Source organism: Zootoca vivipara, chromosome 14, assembly GCF_963506605.1.
Source record: "Zootoca vivipara chromosome 14, rZooViv1.1, whole genome shotgun sequence".
NCBI classification, from domain to species: Eukaryota; Metazoa; Chordata; class Lepidosauria; order Squamata; family Lacertidae; genus Zootoca; species Zootoca vivipara.
In genome coordinates, this window is record NC_083289.1 from 44,128,241 (window position 1) to 44,148,713 (window position 20,473).

The following is a 20,473-nucleotide window of genomic DNA, read 5'->3' on the forward strand; positions in this document are numbered from 1 at the left end:
AGACCTTCCCTTTGGAACAGCATTTGGTAGAATTATCTTCCAAGACAACAGTTCCCCTTTTCATGTGCATAATGCGCACATGCACGTAAAGATACAGTATTTGCCCATCGATAGATCTCTGCACATAACTTGTCTGTGCGCCATGCAGGGCTTGCATTTGAGCTCAAGAAGAAAAAGGAACCTTGTGTCGATTACTAAGCCACTCCCACATGTACAGGTCTGTGTACATGTGGAAGCAGATGGGTAGGAGGGATCACATAGGGTGGAAAGCCGTTCTGTTCTTTCATACAGATGATCTATCTGATCTTAGATGCAGAAACCTCACTGCGGATGACCAAGTCTGGAGCAATAATGGTCTCCTTGTGCTTTTAATTCATTTGCTTTTTAAAAAGAGCCATATCATGACCAGAGCCAATTTATTTTTCATTGCTTACCAGTTATTCAAGAACACAATGTTCTTACCCACCCAGATTGTTGTGGATAGAGGGGGATGGACACAGAGCACTTAATAAAAGGAGTCTGAAATATACTAGAGGAATTGTAGTTCATTTTTCAAACCAATCCATCTCTTACAGGTGAGAAATCTATATGCAGAACCAAATCAGTTCAATTCACGTAAGTTCTTCCTAAGCTGACCCAAGTTAAATTTACGTCATTTCATGTCCAAATTCCCCCTGGTTTCTCAAAGCTCACTGTGCTAAGGTAGGTTGGGCTCCCTGCTCTATTTGCCAACGAATTTCTGTCCTGAAATGGAGATAGAAAATTAATATAATTTACCTTAATAAACCACCTGGTGGAGAAAAGGCGTAACATCGCAAATTGGGGAATGTGTTTTTGAGCATGATCGCCAAAATGGAGGCCGTTCCCCCTCCTAAGCTATGGCCAATGACAACTAGTTTATATTCCTAGAGATAAAAAACACAGAAAAAACACAAACAGAAATATTGATGAAATGAGCAGCTCAGCTAAACGCTTGCAACAGAACATGTTAGCGAGTAGGTGGGAGGCAAGGGCGATGCACGCCCAGAGTTTGGAAGCGACAACTTACAGGAGCAATTGTGAAGGCTTGGTTCAGAATCCCGTCATTTATTAGCCTTCTGTAAATATAGTTGGCAGCCTGGGTTATCCCCTAGGAGACAAAAAAACCGGTGTCTCAATTTGAAAGCTCGTTTGTGTTTGCAATATGTGCTAAAATCCATAGCTCAGTCAGTAGAGCATGAGACCCTTTATCTGGATCCCCTGGAGTCTGCACAGCGTCTCACTGTACACACAGAAACAAACAGTTTTCGATCTCCAGGCTTTGCAAAGCTCTCACAGAACTACCTGCTGACCTTATGCACAAAACCGTTTTCCAGAACGTCTTCCAATGTCAAGTGTTCACAGTCTGCCGAGAGATCCGTGAGGACGTCCTGCATGCAAAATAAAGGAAATGTAGTTTTGAGCATTTTGACTGCCTGCCAAACATACACAAAGAACACCACCCACTGCCAGGATCAGGGATACCTTCTTGCAGAGTTGACACCACTGGATATCAGATGGCAGACGATTTTATACTCAAGATATTCTGGAAGGCATGTTAACATCTAGAGCATGGGCTGCCAGCATTGTGAGCTCCAGATGCTGTGGACTACAATTCCCATCATCCCTGACTATTGACCGTGCTTGGTTGGAGCTGATGGGAATTGTAGTCCAACGGCGTCTGCATGGCACCACGTTGGCCACCGCTGATTATCACTCATTTCAGCTTCACAGAAACTGACCGAGAAAGGGGAGGAATCAAATATGCTTGGCTTGGCTTGGCAGTCCAAAAAGAATATGAAAAATTAAATAAGTGTTAGCTTCTTAGGAAAACATGGTGTGTAACTGTTTAAAGTGTATGCATTTGGTTTGCAAAGTCTTAGTTTAATAATGAATGAATTAATGCTGTTCCATCTATGATTTTTTTATCTTCATTAAGATTTAATTGTATTAGTTTATGTAATTTATTTAGATTTCTGCTTTTCTTCTTTCTTTCTTTCTTTTCTTTTCTTTTGTTCTTTTAAAATCTTTTTTCTTCTTTTCACGTTTCAAAGTTTTGATTTGTATGTATTTGCAATATACCTCAATTTTTAAAAAATTAAAAAATACTTGGCTGATTATATAGGCTATGAAGGGCACTGTTTATAATAATATAGCAAGCAAAGGAGAGAGATAGCCCAAATAAGGTATCATAGCTAAAATCAGTCTGTGATATTTTTTTATTATTATTTTATGGAATGCATTTCTCAGCAAAAGAAGTAAATGAGATTAGACTTCTGAGATATATGAAGTGGAAAGACATTGTGGTATTGCTGCATATAACTGATACATTTGATTTGTTGCTTAGTATTTCTTAAGATATTAAATTTTAAAAATTTGTTTTTTAAATGAATAAATAAGTAAATAAATAAGAAGAGGATCCTCATGCCAAGTACTACATCTGGCACTACAGGGTTTTGCATACATGCTGCCGGTTCATCGTGTACACAAAGGGGTCCAAACTATTTTGAAATCCACTGAAAATGCAACCGGTGGAGATAAAAATAAAAGTGCAATATACAGGGATGTGCCACACATTTAGATGATGTACAGACAAGTTATTCCTGTATAAGCTTCCCATTCATACTAGAGCAGCAGCGGCCGACTTTGTCCCTCCAGATGTTGCTGGATGACAACTGTCATAATTCCTGCCTGGGACTGATGGGAGGCTGAAATCCAGTTAACACCAGGAGGGTACCACATTGCTCACCTCTGCCCTAGATGTTAAAAGTCCCAGCTAGAATCCCCAAATGATGTTTGATGACCCAACATGTCAGAACTAATATTTCTGTAACAACTCGCCAGCAATTATCCATGCCAAGGCATAGAAAGCAAAAAGTAATGTAAGCCGTGCTCCCAATTTTTGAATTGTATGAAATAGGTATTACCTCAAATGACAGGGTTCCTCTCACAGCGACGACGATGGCCTCTTTTTTGTGATCCAGTGCAATGTAGAATGGGATCTCATAAATCTAAAAAACACAAGGGCGGGCATGGGAGCATGAGATCTTCCACACTGGGTCATGCCAGTGGTTCCGCTTAGCTCAGCCACTGCGTCATCCAGATTTCTCCGGAAGGCTTGTCAAGCAGGGAGAGGTGAGTCCCTTTGTGAGGATCTCTCTGACTGATAGGTGATGAGGACTGCCTGCAGGATGAGGAGCCAACGAGGTGGGAATTGCATGGAAACCAGTCACACCAGTCTGACCCCCTGCTTGCTCAAAGCAGGATGCAGCTACAGCATCCTTGAGAGATGGTTTCTATGCAATTCCTGCTTCATTGGCTCCTCCTGGTAACTGCTGGTGGATCCAGCCTCTACAGAAGAAGAAGAGTTTGGATTTGATATCACCACCTGAAGGAGTCTCAAAGCAGCTAACATTCTCCTTTCCCTTCCTCCCCCACAACAAACACTCTGTGAGGTGAGTGGGGCTGAGAGACTTCAAAGAAGTGTGACTAGCCCAAGGTCACCCAGCAGCTGCATGTGGAGGAGCGGAGACTCGAACCCGGTTCCCCAGATTACGAGTCTACCGCTCTTAACCACTACACCAAACTGGCTCTCAGAGTTAGGTATCCTTTTAAAAAAGTCTGTTATGGCAATGGCCATTGAACTGTCATGTGGTAGTGGGTCCCACAGGCCAAACATATTTTTATGCAGTGCTTTTTTTCTTTAAAAAATGTTTAAAGGTACTCTCATTTTTACTCAAGAAAACCACCATTTTATCGTTCAAATACGTCGTACCTTGGAAGTCGAACAGAATCCGTTCCGGAAGTCCATTTGACTTCCAAAACGTTCAAAAACCAAAGTGCAGCTTCTGATTGACTGCTGGAAGCTCTGCAGCCAATTGGAAGCCCCGTCGGACATTCGGCTTCCAAAAATAGTATGCAAACCGGAACACTCACTTCCGGGTTTGCGGCGTTCGGGAGCCAAAACGTTCCGAGAACTAAGCTGTTTGAAAACCAAGGTACGGCTGTACAGTAAATGGACAAAAGTACAAAGATTCACGAAATGTTTAGGGGTATGCGTACCCCTGCGTACCCCCAGAAAAAAGCACTGTTTTTATGTACAATGGTACCTCTTAAACCTATCGCTCATTCAACAAACTCATCCCGTCAGCGCAAGGACTTTGGGCTGCGCAACGGAACTTGCCCTCCCCATCCTCTGCCCCCAAGTGCCCCCTAAATATTTTCTGGGGGTTCTCTCAACGCTCCAGAGAAGTTTTGGGGAAGGCACAGGGTATAGGTGGGGAGGTGGGAAGAGAGTTCTGTTGCACAAGTGGAAATCCTTGTGCTAGTGGAAAAGTGCATTGGATGCCACCCTTTGTGTTTTGAAAGAACTCTGTCTGTTCGTCACCATGATAAAGCAGAGAGCGTTCCTGTCGCAACTGCACCAACCTTGTCGAATAGGCTTGCTGTCTATTAAAGGCTGTTTTCTGTTTCAAACTATCTTTCAGCCATCCTGGTTGGGTCTAACCACTGACATCAACGGCCTGAGTGGAAAGCCCCTTGTCATTTCCAGACTTTTTAAAAAATCAAGAAATTACTAAGAACCAACTTGGTTTATTTTTGTTCCAACGGCTTACTTTATTGTGGAAGCTGATGTGAATGAAATCTCTGTACTGAAGTCCTGTGATTTTTAAGATCGCTCCAAAATTCATGTTAAAACGATCTCTGCCGATTATATCAGTCTCCGTTGGGCTGCTTCTACAACTTCATAGATTGAAGACAGAAGAAGAAGAAATGAGACACGCAAAATTCAAATCGGCTTCCCAACACTTCCCAAGTAACAGAAGCCTCTCACAAGCACGCAGTGTATGAAATTTGCTAGCACGTCAGTTTTGTTTATGAATTTATATCCCACTATTTCCTCCAAGGAGCTCAAGGTGGCATGCATACATCTCCTCATTTATTCCCAACCTCACAACAACCCTGCGAGGTAGGTTTGGCTGAGAGACAGTGACTGGCCCAAGGTCACCCAGTGGGCTTCATGGCTGAGTGAGGATTCGAACCCTGGTCCGAGTCTGGCACTCCTAACCACTACACCACACTGGATCTCCTTGTGTTGCGAGTCATAAAGGGAAATGGGGAGTAAGAGCTACTGAACTCAGTGGGGCTTGCTATCGAGTAAAACATGCATAGGTTGCATTACAAATTCTTAAATTGCATAACAGAAGCATAGGAAATCAAGTTAAAATATCATTCCCACCCACCCACCCCGACCCAGTTGTAAGAGGGACGGTCCTCACCTATCAATCCATCTCTGGGTTCTCATCCCTAATGCAGAATGAGGAACCTAAATCCCTCCAGATGTTGCTGGATTACAACTCCCCATCATATAAGGCCATTGGACAAGCTGGCTGGGGGTTATGGGATTTTGAATCTCATGAGGGTGCCACGCTGGCAAGCCCAGGTTGGAGCAACCCAGAAGGACTGGGAGAACAGGGTTCAAATCCCCCACTCAATTGTGCGGGTACATGTTGTTATAAGAATGTAATAGAAAATAGATAAAGATATGCATAGCAAATAAGAGTACATTCATTTGTAATGCAAGAATATACAATGGGGATTGATGGGAAGTCTAATTTGATGATTTATGTAAGATTTGGAGAAACTGGTTTTTCTTTTTTTCTTCTTTTTCTTTCTCTTCTTAGTGGACTTTGTGGTGTGAATTATGTTTTGTATATAGGATAAAAAAGGTAATATAAACTATTGAAGATTATGATTGTATTATAAAAAAATGTTTTATTATTGTAATATATGAAAATCAATAAAGGCAAAAAAAAGTCAAAACAAACCAACAAACAAAAAAACAAATCCCCCACTCAGGCACAAAGCCAGCTAGGTGACCTTGCGCCAGTCGCTCACTCTCTCAAACCGACCCACCTCACAGGGGTGGTGCAAGGATAACAGAGGGCAGGGAGGATAAAAAGGAAGGCAGAAAAACTCCGCAACCAGGGGCAACATGTCTCTGAATACCAGTTTCTGGGAATCACAGGTGCGAAGAGTGCTGTTGCACGCACGTCCAACTTGTGGCCAACGTGGGAACAAAATGCTGGGGTAGCTCCATTGGTTAGAGAGTGGTACTGATAACGCAAAGGTTGCAGGTTCGATCCCTGTAAGGAACAGCTGCATGTTCCTGCACTGCAGGGGGTTGGACTAGATGATCCTCAGGGTCCCTTCCAACTCTCTGATTCTATCTAGGACTAGATGGGATATTCATCTGATCTACCGGGGCTTTTCTTATGTCCACTCCTGTGACTCAGTCCCCCATCCAGGCAAGCAAGAGGCATTGTTGGAGTTTAAGCACACATTCCCCACCGGTTAAAAACATCTGAGATGCTAAGGAGAGCAAGTGAGGGTTGCAGCCTGGGGAAAGACGTAAGGGCCAAGCAGAGAGGCCTAAGGGCCGCATTTGGCCCCTGAGCATCAGGTTCCCTGCCCCTACATTATGAAGATTACCATATTTTTCCATGTATTAGACTAGGGTTTTTTCCCCTAAAAAATAATGTCAAAAATTAGGGGGCATCTTATAGACGGAAAAACACGGTAATTCTATTTTTTAAACAACCCAGTTATACAGCTCAGTATATATCACCCATTCTCTGTTTCCAAGCTTTTGGAGCCTATATAAAAAGCTAGCAATTCTTTGAAAAACAACCATCATATTTTGACATGTTAACAAGTTAACCTCCAGAGTAGAGCCTTCTCAAATGCTACACGGCAAGCAGCAACTTTCTTACACGATGAGCCACCACATTTAATACTCACGTTTAACATGCCATATTAAAGAATTAAATTTGCCAACCTGTTTTTAGACAGCGCATCAACCTACCAGTCTCCTTTAAGCTTACAGAGGCCTGTAAAAGGGTTTGCCATGATGTAGTAGGCCCAGCCATAAGTAGCCACGGCAAACTTCATATAGTGAGCGGCATTTTCTAACTCTGCATCCAAATCGTCAGCCTGGGGAAGGGAGAGAGAGTGACGGTGACTATGGTGATGAACACGGGTATGGTTATGTGCAATTGTGGGAAATTTTAAGAGGTACCCCACCAGACAGGGCCCTCAGAGGTGAGTTACCCTCCCACAGAAGAGCCGCGCATATATGCAGCACCTGAACCCGGACGACGAGTTCAAAACATCCAGCAGTCTTACCGGAGGAGTTAATGGTGACTGAGTAATAATTTCTTCAGGCTCCTTGGGACAATTTTCCACTTTATCTTGCTCTTGGTGGAGCAGAGTCAGCCCCGCTGCAACGTCGCTTGGCACCAAGTCGGTGTCCTGCAGAGAGAAAGTGACAGATACGTTCAGAAGAAAACAAAAACATTTACAGGCAGCGGCTGTATTTGGCACATGCAATATGCGCAGAATCACGCATGCGCACATCGCGCCGAGCCCAAAAGTGACCCAAGAACCTCACGAAAAGCAGTGGAATGGGGTGTTTTCAGGCTTTTCCAATGGCGTTTCAAATATATCTGATTTCACTTAAACATGTGGTCCCTTGGAATGTAACACCCACAGAAATTAGGAGTCGCCTGTACAGAGCACCTCAGTATCACATGCAAAAGGTAAAGGTAAAGGGACCCCTGACCATTAGGTCCAGTCGTGACCGACTCTGGGGCTGCACGCTCATCTCACATTATTGGCCGAGGGAGTCGGCGTATAGCTTCCAGGTCATGTGGCCAGCATGACAAAGCCGCTTCTGGCAAACCAGAGCAGCACATGGAAATGCCGTTTACCTTCCCGCTGTAGCGGTTCCTATTTATCTACTTGCATTTTGACGTGCTTTCAAACTGCAAGGTTGGCAGGAGCTGGGATCAAGCAACGGGAGCTCACCCCGTCACAGGGATTCGAACCACTGACCTTCTGATCAGCAAGCCCTAGGCTCAGTGGTTTAACCACAGCGCCACCTCAGTATCACATGCAAAAGGTACTGAGGAGCAAAAGAAAGACGTGTGATTGGTCCCTTTTCAACATGCTTGATGTCACACACAGCGAATTATTTTTACAAACACATATATAAGAGACGCATCACCATTATGAACAAAGAGCAAACTCTTTGCCCTCTTCCCCAGATATTATTAGTGCTGCTCATGTGGCTTGGCCTATCATCAGAGATGACCCCTTTGTCCATCACCCCTAAGCCCACCTTCGGCCCCTTTTCTCTGAAAAAAACAATAATGGGGGAAAGCAAGCATTTCCTTCTTACCGAGAAGTAGGTGCGGAAAAGCTCAGCAATGGTTGTAAAAGCGACTCGGTGGTCGTCGTCTTGTACGATGCAACAGCACATCAATCGGATTCTTTTCTCCCAGACGCGAGTCGCAGACTTCTTAACATTGTAAAACAGCTGGCCTGACTGGCTGCTCTCCAGGTCGCGACTGGCGCAATCGGGAAGGTACACCGTCTTCCTTCCGCCAAGCGGATCAAAAACGATGACGATGGCCGCCACGGTAAAAACAATGATAATCCAGCTGCCAGGCAGAATGGAAGAATTGCATGAACTCTGGTTGACGAGGACTGTTCACGACACGCCAGCTCAGTTCACATGTTCTAGGAACCTGCGTCAAGAAATTCCAAGTTCCAACAAGCAGGGGGGGGGGGGAAACCCCACCCCAATGTTTGTACTGGCAGAGGTTAGTGGTGGATAGAAGCATCTGCAGGAGATACGTTTTGAGAAACGAGCCCTGGGGAACTCCTGCCTGCAACCACCTCAAGTTTTGCCCAGACCAATGGCAATGGAAGAGGCCTCAAGTTAATCCACATCCAAGAACTGTATGTAATTGAACAGAAATATCCAATTACATCAGCTTTTCCTATTCTGGGGTTCTCCAGATGTTGTTGAACTATAAGGGCCACCTCTCCCCAATGAACTAACCCAGACCCTGTGATTGTAATCTGGGGCTCTTCTCTGTGTGCCTCATCCACAAGAATGTGGCAACACAAGAACGGTTGGTTTTTTCAGTGGTGGCTCTTCCGCTTGGGGTATGCTCTCTCTAGGGAGGCTTGCCAGGCACCATCTTTATTTTCAGGTGTCCAGCAAAAACTTTCTTCTTCCCCAGGCTTTTAGTCCTTAAGTACTTTCAAGTACAGTGGTAGCTCGGTTTAAGAACAGTCTGGTTTGCGAACGATTTGGTTTACAAACTCCGCAAAACCAGAAAGTGTCTTGGTTTGAGAACTTTACCTCAGTCTAAGAACAGAATCCGAACAGTGGAAGGGCACTGGCAGCGGGAGGCTTCATTAGGGAAAGGGTTTAATAATGGTTTCGGTTTAAGAACAGACTTCTGGAACGGATTAAGTTCATAAACCGAGGTACCACTGTATTTGCGGCCTCTTTTAGTGGGGCAGGATCTGTAAGACCAGTCTGCTATTTGTAGAGATACATTTTTAAAGGTTTTTGTAGCTATCGTTTGTTGTTATTGGTTTTAGTGTTGTTGTTGTTAACAACAACAACAACAACAACAACAACAACAACAACAACAACAACAACAACAACATATTTATACCACATCCATCTGGCTGGGTTTCCCCAGCCACTCTGGGCGCTCCCAAAAGAATATTAAAAACATGATAAAACAATAGAGGTCAGATAGTTGTTTATTTCTTTGACATCTGACGGAAGAACGTTCCACAGGGCGGGCACCACTACCGAGATGGCCCTCTGCCTGGTTCCCTGCAACCTTATACTGTATACGTTGTCTTGGGTCACTTTAGTGAGGAAAGCGTCTAATAAATATAAACGATAATATAACTCTCATTATCCCTGACTGGCTGGAGTGCATGAGAGTTGGGAGCCCAACAATATGTGGAAGCCACCAGATTGGGCAAGGATGCTTAGGTATGCTAACACCCAACCCAGACGCTCCTTGGCAGCGGCAGCTGAACATCCTTACCTGGCAATGACTGTTCCAAATATGGCACTTATCATAGCCCCTTCACAATTCACTCTGCGGCCCGACACCCATATTGCTCCGACAACAGCCCAGACCAGCTCTGGCAAGAAGAGGGCCAAGCGCAGATACAGCAATTTAGGAAGAGATTTTCTTGGCCCAGGGTTGGAAATGGTTCCTGAAAGGTACAGTTGAAGTAAGTAGCATAAAATAATTCTCTGGTTTCAAAAGGGACATTGCAAGCATAATTGTGGCCTAAATGTTCATACTGTCCATGCTTCTGAAAAGGGGACGGACGGACAGGAAGACTAACTTTGCAGATAATGACTACGTCACAAGTAATAAAGCAATGTGTTAATACGGATAAAGGGAAGATTTTCACATATGGACATGTCAAACAGATAGCATAAGCTAGCCCTAATAAACACTTCACAGCAGAATAGTGGAACTAAATATGTCTACTCAGACATAGCCTCCACAGAATTCAATGGGGGCTTGCTTTCAGGTTAAGTGGATATAGGGCTGCAGGCTAAGCCTCGCAGCAGCCTTTGAATATTCATCTGAGAGAGAGAGAGAGAGAGAAGAATGTGCATGAAACGAAACTAAGGATCTCGATCTCTCTCCAGTTAGAAGGTATTACTTATAGTACCAGTGTTCACAATGCATAAAGTGTTGAACTACTGTAGGTCTGTACAAATTCCAAGAAAGCAAGCCCATTCAGTTTGTATCACCCAAGACACAAAGGCTGTGCCCACACATAATGCCAAACCAAGGTTTAGTGTTAACAAGGATGGGCTGCAGCTGCTCTCGCCTCACCGAGGCAGAACCTAGGTGTCCACTGTCCTAGTTAACAAACTAAACACAACATTATTCTAGATTTAGGGCTTCGTCTAAATCCTGCAAGGCAAGATACAAAGATGTGTCCAATCACAGAAGGCAACGCATGAACATAAGAAGCCATGGACCAAGCCGTTTAGTCCAGCATCCCGTTTTCACAGTGGCCAACTGTGGAGTTGGAAGGGACCCCCAAGGTTCATCTAGTCCAACCCCCTGCAAGGCAAGGAATCTCAGCTAATCCATCCATGACAGGTGGCCATCCGAACTCTGCTTGAAAACCTCCAAAGAAAAGAGAGTCTGCCCCCTCCCGAGGGAGATGCCTCTGGAAAACCCACAAGCAGGACCGAAGCACAACAGCGCTCTCCGCACTCGTGATTCCCAGCAACCTCCAAAAATTGTGGTGGAACAAAGTCATTGTGGCAACAAGCCGTTGATCGGCTGATTAACAACATACAGTACTGAACCTGACCCTTTGGGATGGGAAACACTATAACAGAGTCGATATGCAATAATTAATTAATTTAATAAATACCTATATTGCCTGTCGATAAGAAAATTATTCCTGGTGGAAATGATTACAATACAGAACACACACTATTATAGATTTTACATGGACTGTGTCCAATGGGACTGTTCTGTCCTCTCCCCCATGAACCCTCAGCCCTCTAGAGCAGATTCTGAGGATGTATGGAGGGCTGTAGGGGGAGAAGTGAGGAGGGCAAAATTCGGCTGCACAAATGGATACAACACACACGTTTGTGCGTGTGTTGTATCCACACACATTTGTGTATATGAGATACACACACACACACACACACACACACACACACACACACACCACCTCTAATGGGACATACACACATGTATACATAATATGTTTTGAATAGCACACATTTAATAAATAGTAATATCTTATGACCTTTTATTACCAATAAAAAAATAATTGACACGAACTTCAAAGGTTATTACAGGCATCCCCAAACTTCAGCCCTTTTGGACTACAATTCCCATCATCCCTGACCACTGGTCCTGTTAGCTAGGGATCATGGGAGTTGTAGGCCAAAACATAGAGTTGGAAGAGACCACAAGGGCCATCCAGTCCAACCCCCTGCCAAGCAGGAAACACCATCAAAGCATTCTTTGCATTCCTCTGCTTAAAGACCTCCAAAGAAGGAGACTCCACCACACTCCTTGGGAGCAAATTCCACTGCCGAACAGCTCTTACTGTCAGGAAGTTCTTCCTAATGTTTAGGTGGAATCTTCTTTCTTGTAGTTTGAAATCCATTGCTCCGTGTCCGCTTCTCTGGAGCAGCAAGGCGTTCAGGACAACAACAACAGCAACAACAACATCATACTATTTATACCCTGCCCATCTGGCCGCGCCTCCCCAGCCACCTTTGCTGCATTAATGCTGGATGCCAAGCCTCTTTATTGGCAGTTTGAGAGCAGTTTGGACGGGCATCACTTTGCTTTTCATACAGAAGCCTAAACAATTGTAATGCAACGCTGAATGCCACTCACCTTGCATGCTGACATACAAAATAGAACACAAAACACATATTATGGCTGCCAGGAGAATGAGGAGGACCAGGAGGTAACTGTGCAGCAATGCTCCACCAGCACAGTTAAACTGCCCTTTGTGGATGGAGTACAAAACCAGAATTCCAATCCACCTGCGAGAAAAGGAAAAAAAGGCACAAGACGTCAGCTAGGAAGGAAGCCTGGGCCACGATGCAGATCCTCAGTGAAATCCTATATTAATGCACTTAGAAGAAATATATGGGGTGGGGAACCTCAGGCATGGGGGCAAATGTGGCCCTCCAGGCCTTTCCATTTGGCCCTTCGGACTTTTCCCTAGGGTACACCCCTCCCCAGACAATTCCTTTCACTGGCACTACTCTGCACCCACATCGGGGCTTTTCCTTGTTGGAAAGTGTCCTTGAACTTTGATAATGCCTCCTGCCGGCTGGCTGGCAGATGGAAAAGTACATGTGTGTGTTTACGCAGGAAAACCTCTGGCTTCCGCATGCCTGGAATGCAGCCTATTCCATAAAGGAGCCTGTTCCTTGAGATGCCTGATTTGGCAACGGAGACACACACCTTAGTTACACACCATTTGGATTACTGAAACATGCTCTATGTGGGGGCTGCATTTGAAAAGTGCTCATAAACTTCAAGTGGCTCAAAGAGCTGCAGCCAAATGGTTGACCGGGGGCTGGCTATGGCTTGCTGCAACAGCTCCACAGGTTAGCAGTCTGTTTCCAGGAACAATTCGAAGTGATGGTTATCACCTATAAATCCCTATGTAGTTTAGGTCCAGGCTATCTGAAAGACCATATTCCCTCATATGAACCTGCCTGGGCTTTGAGGCAATGGCCTTCTCTCGATCCCTCCATCCTCACAGGCACGCTTGGCAGGAATGTAGGGAAGGGCCTTCCCGGTGGCTGCTCCCAAACTTTGGAATTCCCTTCCTAGAGAAATTAGACCGCCCCCCTTCTTGTTGTCCTTCCACTGGCAGGTTCATAGAATTGCAGAGTTGGAAGGTCCACGAGGGTCATCTGGTCCAACCCCCTGCAATGCAGGAATATTCTGTCCAGTGTGGGACTCGAACTCATAGCCTTGAGAGTAAGAGTCTCAAGCTCTGGGTGAATACTTTCTTTTGGGAACTTACTGTACAGAAAGGGCTGGTGCTGTCTGTTTTTATTGTAATGGCCTGTACGTTTTGATAGCTCTTTTATATATATAAATTTTAATTCCACTGAAGGTTAATTGTTTTTAATGACTGAGTCCCCCCTCCCCCATATTTTTTGCTGTTCCTATTTTAGCTGTAAGCCACCTTGAGTCCTTTTCAGGTAGAAAAGTAGCATGTAAGCATATTAATAATTGCTCTACCCACTTTTGCGTCAGGCTCCACCAACCACTTGCAAGTGGCCCCCAAAAGGCTTCCCATGATGGAATGTGGCCCCTGGACTGAAAACATTACCCGCCCCTGTTGGACTGCAACTTCGTTTCATCCAAGAGTTGCATTTTCACTAAACTAATTTGCAAGGGTACAGAGAAAAAGAAATTTACTACAATTACTGGTAGTCTAATCTGATAGGTTGCTGCATCTCCCAGTACAACCCAGCAGGGGGGAAATAAGGCATTAGACCAGGCATCCCCAAACTGCGGCCCTCCAGATGTTTTGGCCTACAACTCCCATGATTCCTAGCTAACAGGACCAGTGGTCGGGGAAGATGGGAATTGTAGTTCAAAGCATCTGGAGGGCCGAAGTTTGGGGATGCCTGCATTAAACCGTAATGTCTATTGTTCAAAACAACCATAGCAATTCAAATCAATTAAGTAACCTCATTCAGGGATAGGAAAGCCGAAACCTTCTGTTGTGCTGGAACAAGCAATTAACATTACACAACCACTTAACTCTGCTTGAGCGACAGCATTTTTGTATACCAGAGATTGTCACACAAATAAGATCTGCCGTGCACAACCTTATTTCCGTGGGATAAACTGAACACAAAAGCAAGCAGTGTGCATTTGGTAAAATAGTCATCTTTCTATCTATCTTCTAAAAATATTCTTTTCCAGTGACAAGCATTCTCAAGGAAAGCTTCCCTCTCGTTAAAACCCTAGATATAAAATCACTCATAAATTCAATTTTCCAAATGCCCTTTGCTTCACATCACCAACCTCTGAAGGAAACTGAAAACTGCACTACGGCACTTGCTTTTCCAGGTTGGGCATGCTGTAAAAACAGAACGGTGCATTCAACCCAAAATATGCAATAGTTCCACAGTGCAAGCCTTAACCATTCCTGCTCAGATGGAAATCCAACTGAATTCAATGGAGCTTACTTCTAGATAAGAAGAATTAGGATTGAGCCTAGATTCTTGAGAGTTCGTTAGCTAAAATGTAAGCAGCTTTTGCCCTCAAGCTTGAAGTTGATGGGAAAAGTTGATCATTGGCTGTACCTCCTTCAGCAAGCTGTCAGTGGGGTAGCAGAGCTCACCTGACCTCCCTATCGCCCACATTGCTGCTAGTTACTGAGAGGGAGAAGGGGAGCAGCAAGCTGATGCTCACACAAACTTCAACCCACCCAGGCACCCCCATTTTCCAGGAACCAGCTGCAACACCGGCTATGGATGATCAGGTGAGAGTGTCCTCACTTCACTGACTGCTGCTGTGTGACTTGCCTCGGAAGAATTATGGAAATGAGCTCAGAAGTGCCTGAATATAGGTCCACCTACATCCCACTGCTGATCTAGTAACCTGCTTTCAACTGCTGACAGCTACAGAGAAATTCACTGCTTTGCTCTCAACATGGCTACAGCCCTCAAAAGGCTCAGGTTGCGCTAGAGCTGCCTGCCACTAAATGCAGTTGTGGTCCAACAGGGATCTGAGGAACACACATAGCTAACTTACAGAATTCGGAATTCGCTGCCACAAAGAGGAGTCTGTGGCCGCTAATTTACATGGCTTCAAATGGAGATTGGACCAATTCATGGTGGGGGGAAACTATCAATGGGTATTCTTTCTTCCTTTTTTATTAATTGCTTTCCATTTATGAGGTGCTTCCTATAAAACAGGGGTGGCCAAGTCCCAAGAGACTGCAATCTACTCACAGTGTTAAAAACTGGCAGTGATCTACCCCCTTTTGTGGGGTTCATGTCAAAGTTGTTGAGCTTCTTTGGGGGGGGAGCCAATGAACTACCAGTGATCTACCACAGACATCCAGTGATCTACCTGTTGGACATACAGTATCTGCTATAGAATACCTGGAAGAAATAATACCGTACTCTTTTTTTCATCTCAAGAAGCCAGCAGAAAATTTCTCCTGATCTGCTCTGAAGCCAGGAAAAAAATCGGCAGCACTTTCAGTAACATAGGATACATTACTTAAGTAAAACAATACTGAATCTTTATGGATCTTCCTGCAAGAGCTCTTAGTAGAAGGAGAATCAATTTCTCACTACACTCACCCAATAAATCACAGTGCAGGAGAGCATGTTCAACAGATTTTGTTGCTCCAGCTCCACACAAGCACAGTCGTTCATTTCCTGGGTTTTTTGCTGAATTGTCTTTCTAACAGTGCCAAAGGCAGCAAATTACAATGAGGAAAGTTAAATGCTCTCCTATACTTTGAGACAGTTAATGCACAAAGTATAAAGCTGCCATGATTCTACAGTTTAATGAGTTATTAAGAAGTGGAGAACAATTATTTGTTAGCTGCAGTTATCAGATGCTGTTGATCTAAGTCTACTGTTCTTTGAATAACAACGTTGGCCTTCTTTAGCCCATAAATGCCCAAAATGTCAGGAGAGAAGCCCAGCTTATAAATATTCTACTTATTAACCTCTCTCATCCAATGATGAACAAGCATAGCTGCCAAGTTATCCCTTTTTTACAGGGATTTTCCCTTATGCTGAATAGGCTTCCTCGCGAGAAAAGCGAAAACTTGGCAGCTATGTGAACAAGAGAGCCCAAGAACAAAAAGGAGAGAAAGCCACCAGGAGCTACTGAAAAAGTGTAAATTTCAGGGCACCATGAAAACGAAAGCTTAATGAATTTAGAACAGGGTGTTGCCTCTTCAACATTTTGAAGACAGACTCAGATCATAGGTAAAGCAGTCAGTAAGCAGAGTGTAGAAGGGAAGGCATCCTTGCTTCCACTTGGAGCAGATCACAGATCTTATCCACAGGTTGTTATATCCCCAACAGTCTTTCCCTGGTGAACAACCTGGCTGCTGAATTCTACACCAGCTGAAGTTTCCGAACCATCACGTAAAATGCACTGCGGTAATCTAACCTAGGGGACGTGGGTGGCACTGTGGGTTAAACTACAGAGCCTAGGACTTGCCGATCAGAAGGTCGGCAGTTTGAATCCCTGCGATGGGGTGAGCTGCAGTTGCTCAGTCCCAGCTCCTGCCAACCTAGCAGTTTGAAAGCACGTCAAAGTGCAGGTAGATAAATAGGTACCACTCCAGCGGGAAGGTAAATGGCGTTTCCGTGCGCTGCTCTGGTTCACCAGAAGCAGCTTAGTCATGCTGGCCACATAACCCGGAAGCTGTACGCCAGCTGCCTTGGCCAATAAAGCGAGATGAGTGCCGCAACCCCAGAGTCGGTCACAACTGGACCTAATGGTCAGGGGTCCCTTTACCTTGACAGATGACAGAAGGTAGCCTATCCCTGTCCAGATAGGGGCACAAGCTGGGCCACCAGCCAAAGCTGATGGAAGACACTCTGCACCACTGACGCCACCTGAGCCTCAAGAGACAGCAATGGATCCGGAAGAACCCCCAAGCTGCGAACACGCTCCTTCAGAGGAAGTGGAACCCCATCATCAGCAGGCCACCTCCCATCCATCCCGTCTACGGAACCACCCACTAACAGTGCCTCAATCTTATCTGGACTGAATTCAGTTTATTGGCTCTCATCCACTCATCCATTACTGAGGTGAGACATTGGTCCAGTACATCCATTGTCACACTTGCAGAAGTGAAGGAGAAGTAGAGCTGTGTCCAAAACTCCGGATGACTGCGCTCAGCGGTTTCATGTAGATGTGAAACAGCTTGAGGGATAAGACTGAACCACAAGGAACCCTGCATTGAATGCTCCATGGGACTGAACAGCACTCCCCAAGCATCATATTCTGGAAACAACCATCCAAGTAGGATTGCAACTACCACAAAGCAGTGCTATTCACCCCCAACTCATATAGCTACTCCAGAAGGATACCATGGTTGATGGTATTGAAGGTCACTTGAGAGGTCAAGGAGAATTAACAGGGTAAGATTTCTCTTGTTTTTCTCCCGACAAAGGTCATCATACAGTGCAACTCAAGCAGTTTCTGTGCCAAAACCGGGCCTAAATCCCAACTGAAATGCATCTAGAAAAATCAGTTTCCTCAAAGAGTGCCTGGATCCGATCTGTGACAACTGTATTAAGGCCTTAGAACAGGCATCCCCAAACTCGGCCCTCCAGATGTTTTGGGACTACAACTCCCATCATCCCTAGCTAGCAGGACCAGTGGTCAGAGATGATGGGAATTGTAGTCCCATTTGGAGGGCCAAGTTTGGGGATGCCTGCCTTAAAACTTTATATCCTGCTGCACTCCTTACTGCAGGAGATTTCAATGCATGCAAAGGAGCAATGATTTAAGTTTATAAGTCCATTACCACCCGATATGGGAATCAGATACTTGCATTCATTGGGACGGTTTCCAAAGGTACACAATGTTAATTATGTAGGACTCTGTTTAGTTTCGGGACGCCGGTGGCGCTGTGGGTCGAATCCCCACGACGGGTTGAGCTCCCGCTGCTCGGTCCCAGCTCCTGCCAACCTAGCAGTTCGAAAGCACGTCAAAGTACAAATAGATAAATAGGTAAGGCAGGAAGGTAAACAGCGTTTCCGTGTGCTGCTCTGGTTCGCCAGAAGCGGCTTTGTCATGCTGGCCACATGACCTGGAAGCTGTACGCCGACTCCCTCAGACAATAACGCGAGATGAGCGCTGCAACCCCAGAGTCGGTCACGACTGGGCCTAATGGTCAGGGATCCTTTTACCTTTACCTGTACCTGTTTAGTTTCATTTACAAGGCAGGGGGATTTGAGAATACTAAATGCTACTGCTGATGGAGATCAGCATGGGGAACATACGCATTTTTCAAAATATGGTGGCAACACAATTGATTATGCAGCATTTTCACAATTAGCATATAGATATGCTGCCCATGTTGAGGCCGGCTCCAATATTTACCGCTCTGACACGGACATGCTTAGTTGGCAGTAATGCCAGTTTAGAAACTTCCTCTAATAAAGATCGAGATGAGAACTTTAGTTTTGTGAGGATGCCAGAAAGGTGGTTGCCTGTCCATCTGGCTGTGTTTCCCCAGCCACTCTGGGCGGCTTCCAACAAAAGATTAAAAATACATTAAAACATCAGTCATTCAAAACTTCCCTAAACAGGGCTGCCGTCAGATGACTTCTAAATGTCATATACAGTAGTTGTTTATCTCTTTGACATCTGATGGGAGGGCGTTCCATAGGGTGGGCGCCCCTACCGAGAAGGCCCTCTGCCTGGTTCCCTGTAACATCACTTCTCACAGTGAGGGAACAGTCAGAAGGCCCTTGACAATGGGGCATAGCTGCAAAGTTTTCCCTTTTCTCACGAGGAAGCCTATTCAGCATAAGGGAATTTCCCTTTAAAAAAGGGATAACTTGGCAGCTATGCAATGGGGGTGGAGACGCTCCTTCAGGTATACTGGGCCAAGGCCATTTAGGGCTGAAAAGGTCAGCACCAACACTTTGAATTGTGCCCAGAAATGTACTGGGAGCCAATTTAGGTCTTTCAGGACTGGTCTCAGCAGTCACTCCCAGTTACCAGTCTAGCTGCCACATTCTGGATTAGTTGTAGTTTCCAGGTCACCTTCAAAGGTAGCCCCACGTAGAGCGCATTGCAGTAGTCCAAGCGAGAGATAACTAGAGCATGCACCACTCTGGTGAGACAGTCCGCGGGCAGGTAGGGTCTCAGCCTGTGTACCAGATGGAGCTGGCAGACAGCTGCCCTGGACACAGAATTGACCTGCGCCTCCATGGACAGCTGTGAGTCCAAAATGACTCCCAGGCTGCGCACCTGGTCCTTCAGGGGCACAGTTACCCCATTCAGGACCAGGAAGCCCCCCACACCCACCCGCCCCGTTCCCCAAAAACAATACTTCTGTCTTGTCAGGATTCAACCTCAATCTGTTAGCTGCCATCCGTCCTCCAACCGCCTCCCTAGATTCCTAGCTACCTTACTGAATTATAGAATTCAGCCCACTGGTTGGGAGTTAACCAGTTAGAACAGGAGTGAAACCTCTTTACAGACACACCCTTATTTACAGTCCTTGACTCAAATAGCAGCTCGTTACTGCTTTGCCCCAGAACTTGCTTTAGAATTCCAGACAGGTACGCACAGAAAGGTTTCCTCTTACTTTTAAACCATTACATCCATGGGCGTACCCAGGATCAAAACTAGGGGGGGGGGCAAGGGGAGGGGCCAAGGCACAGAAGGGGAGGGGCCACAAAGTGGGCGGGAACGGCGAACTCGCGCTCCGCCGGGCTGTGCCCCTCCCTAGAAGCAGGGCTGGTGGGCGGAGGCGGAGCCCAGCCCAGCGGAGCGCGAGTTCAGAGTTCCCGCCCGCCGCGCTGCGCTCTCTGGTTCCCCGCCGCGCTTGGCCTTGCCAGAGGGCGCGATGGGGAGCTGGAGGGAGGGCGCAGCGCGGCGGGCGGGAACGGCGAACTCGCGCTCCGCCGGGCTGTGCCCCTCCCTAGAAGCAGGGCTGGTGGGCGGAGGCGGAGCCCAGCCCAGCGGAGCGCGAGTTCGGCGTTCCCGCCCACCGCGCCACACTCCCTGGTTCCCCGCCGCGTTTGGCCTTGCCTGAGGGCGCGCCGGGGAGCTGGAGGGAGGGTGCGGCGCAGCACGGCGGGAATGGCGAACTCGCGCTCCGCCGGGCTGTGCTCCGCCTCTGCCCACCAGCCCTGCTTCTAGAGTAGGGCAGCTGCCCTAACTTGCCCCGTGGTGGGTACGCCCTTGATTACATCAGTGCAACACAAGAAAGACCAGAGTTCCCAGGGGAATAAGTACAACTTCTACATGAGCTCAATTGCTAAAAAACCCTTTTTAAAAAAATTAAGCAGTGCTTATTTTCCCCAGGTAGTGCCTAGTTC

At 45.9% G+C, this 20,473-nt stretch overlaps 1 protein-coding gene across 5 annotated transcripts in view; it reads right to left on the reverse strand.

The window, feature by feature from the left end:
- The window catches only part of DAGLB (diacylglycerol lipase beta), a 30,761-nt gene that overhangs the window by 7,436 nt on the left and 2,852 nt on the right, over positions 1–20,473 (reverse strand). For 4 of the 5 annotated variants that reach the window (XM_035130947.2, XM_035130946.2, XM_035130948.2 and 1 more), the window contains exons 3-12: positions 12,294–12,445; positions 9,939–10,113; positions 8,258–8,519; positions 7,204–7,329; positions 6,884–7,011; positions 4,635–4,761; positions 2,946–3,029; positions 1,332–1,409; positions 1,049–1,129; positions 778–905 (exon numbers count right to left, since the gene is read on the reverse strand). In XM_035130947.2, coding sequence (XP_034986838.1) covers positions 778–905; positions 1,049–1,129; positions 1,332–1,409; positions 2,946–3,029; positions 4,635–4,761; positions 6,884–7,011; positions 7,204–7,329; positions 8,258–8,519; positions 9,939–10,113; positions 12,294–12,445 — 1,341 coding nt within the window. Of the gene's footprint in view, positions 1–777; positions 906–1,048; positions 1,130–1,331; positions 1,410–2,945; positions 3,030–4,634; positions 4,762–6,883; positions 7,012–7,203; positions 7,330–8,257; positions 8,520–9,938; positions 10,114–12,293; positions 12,446–17,970; positions 18,108–20,473 lie in introns of all 5 variants that reach the window. The other variant, XM_035130951.2, reaches the window with a different exon arrangement.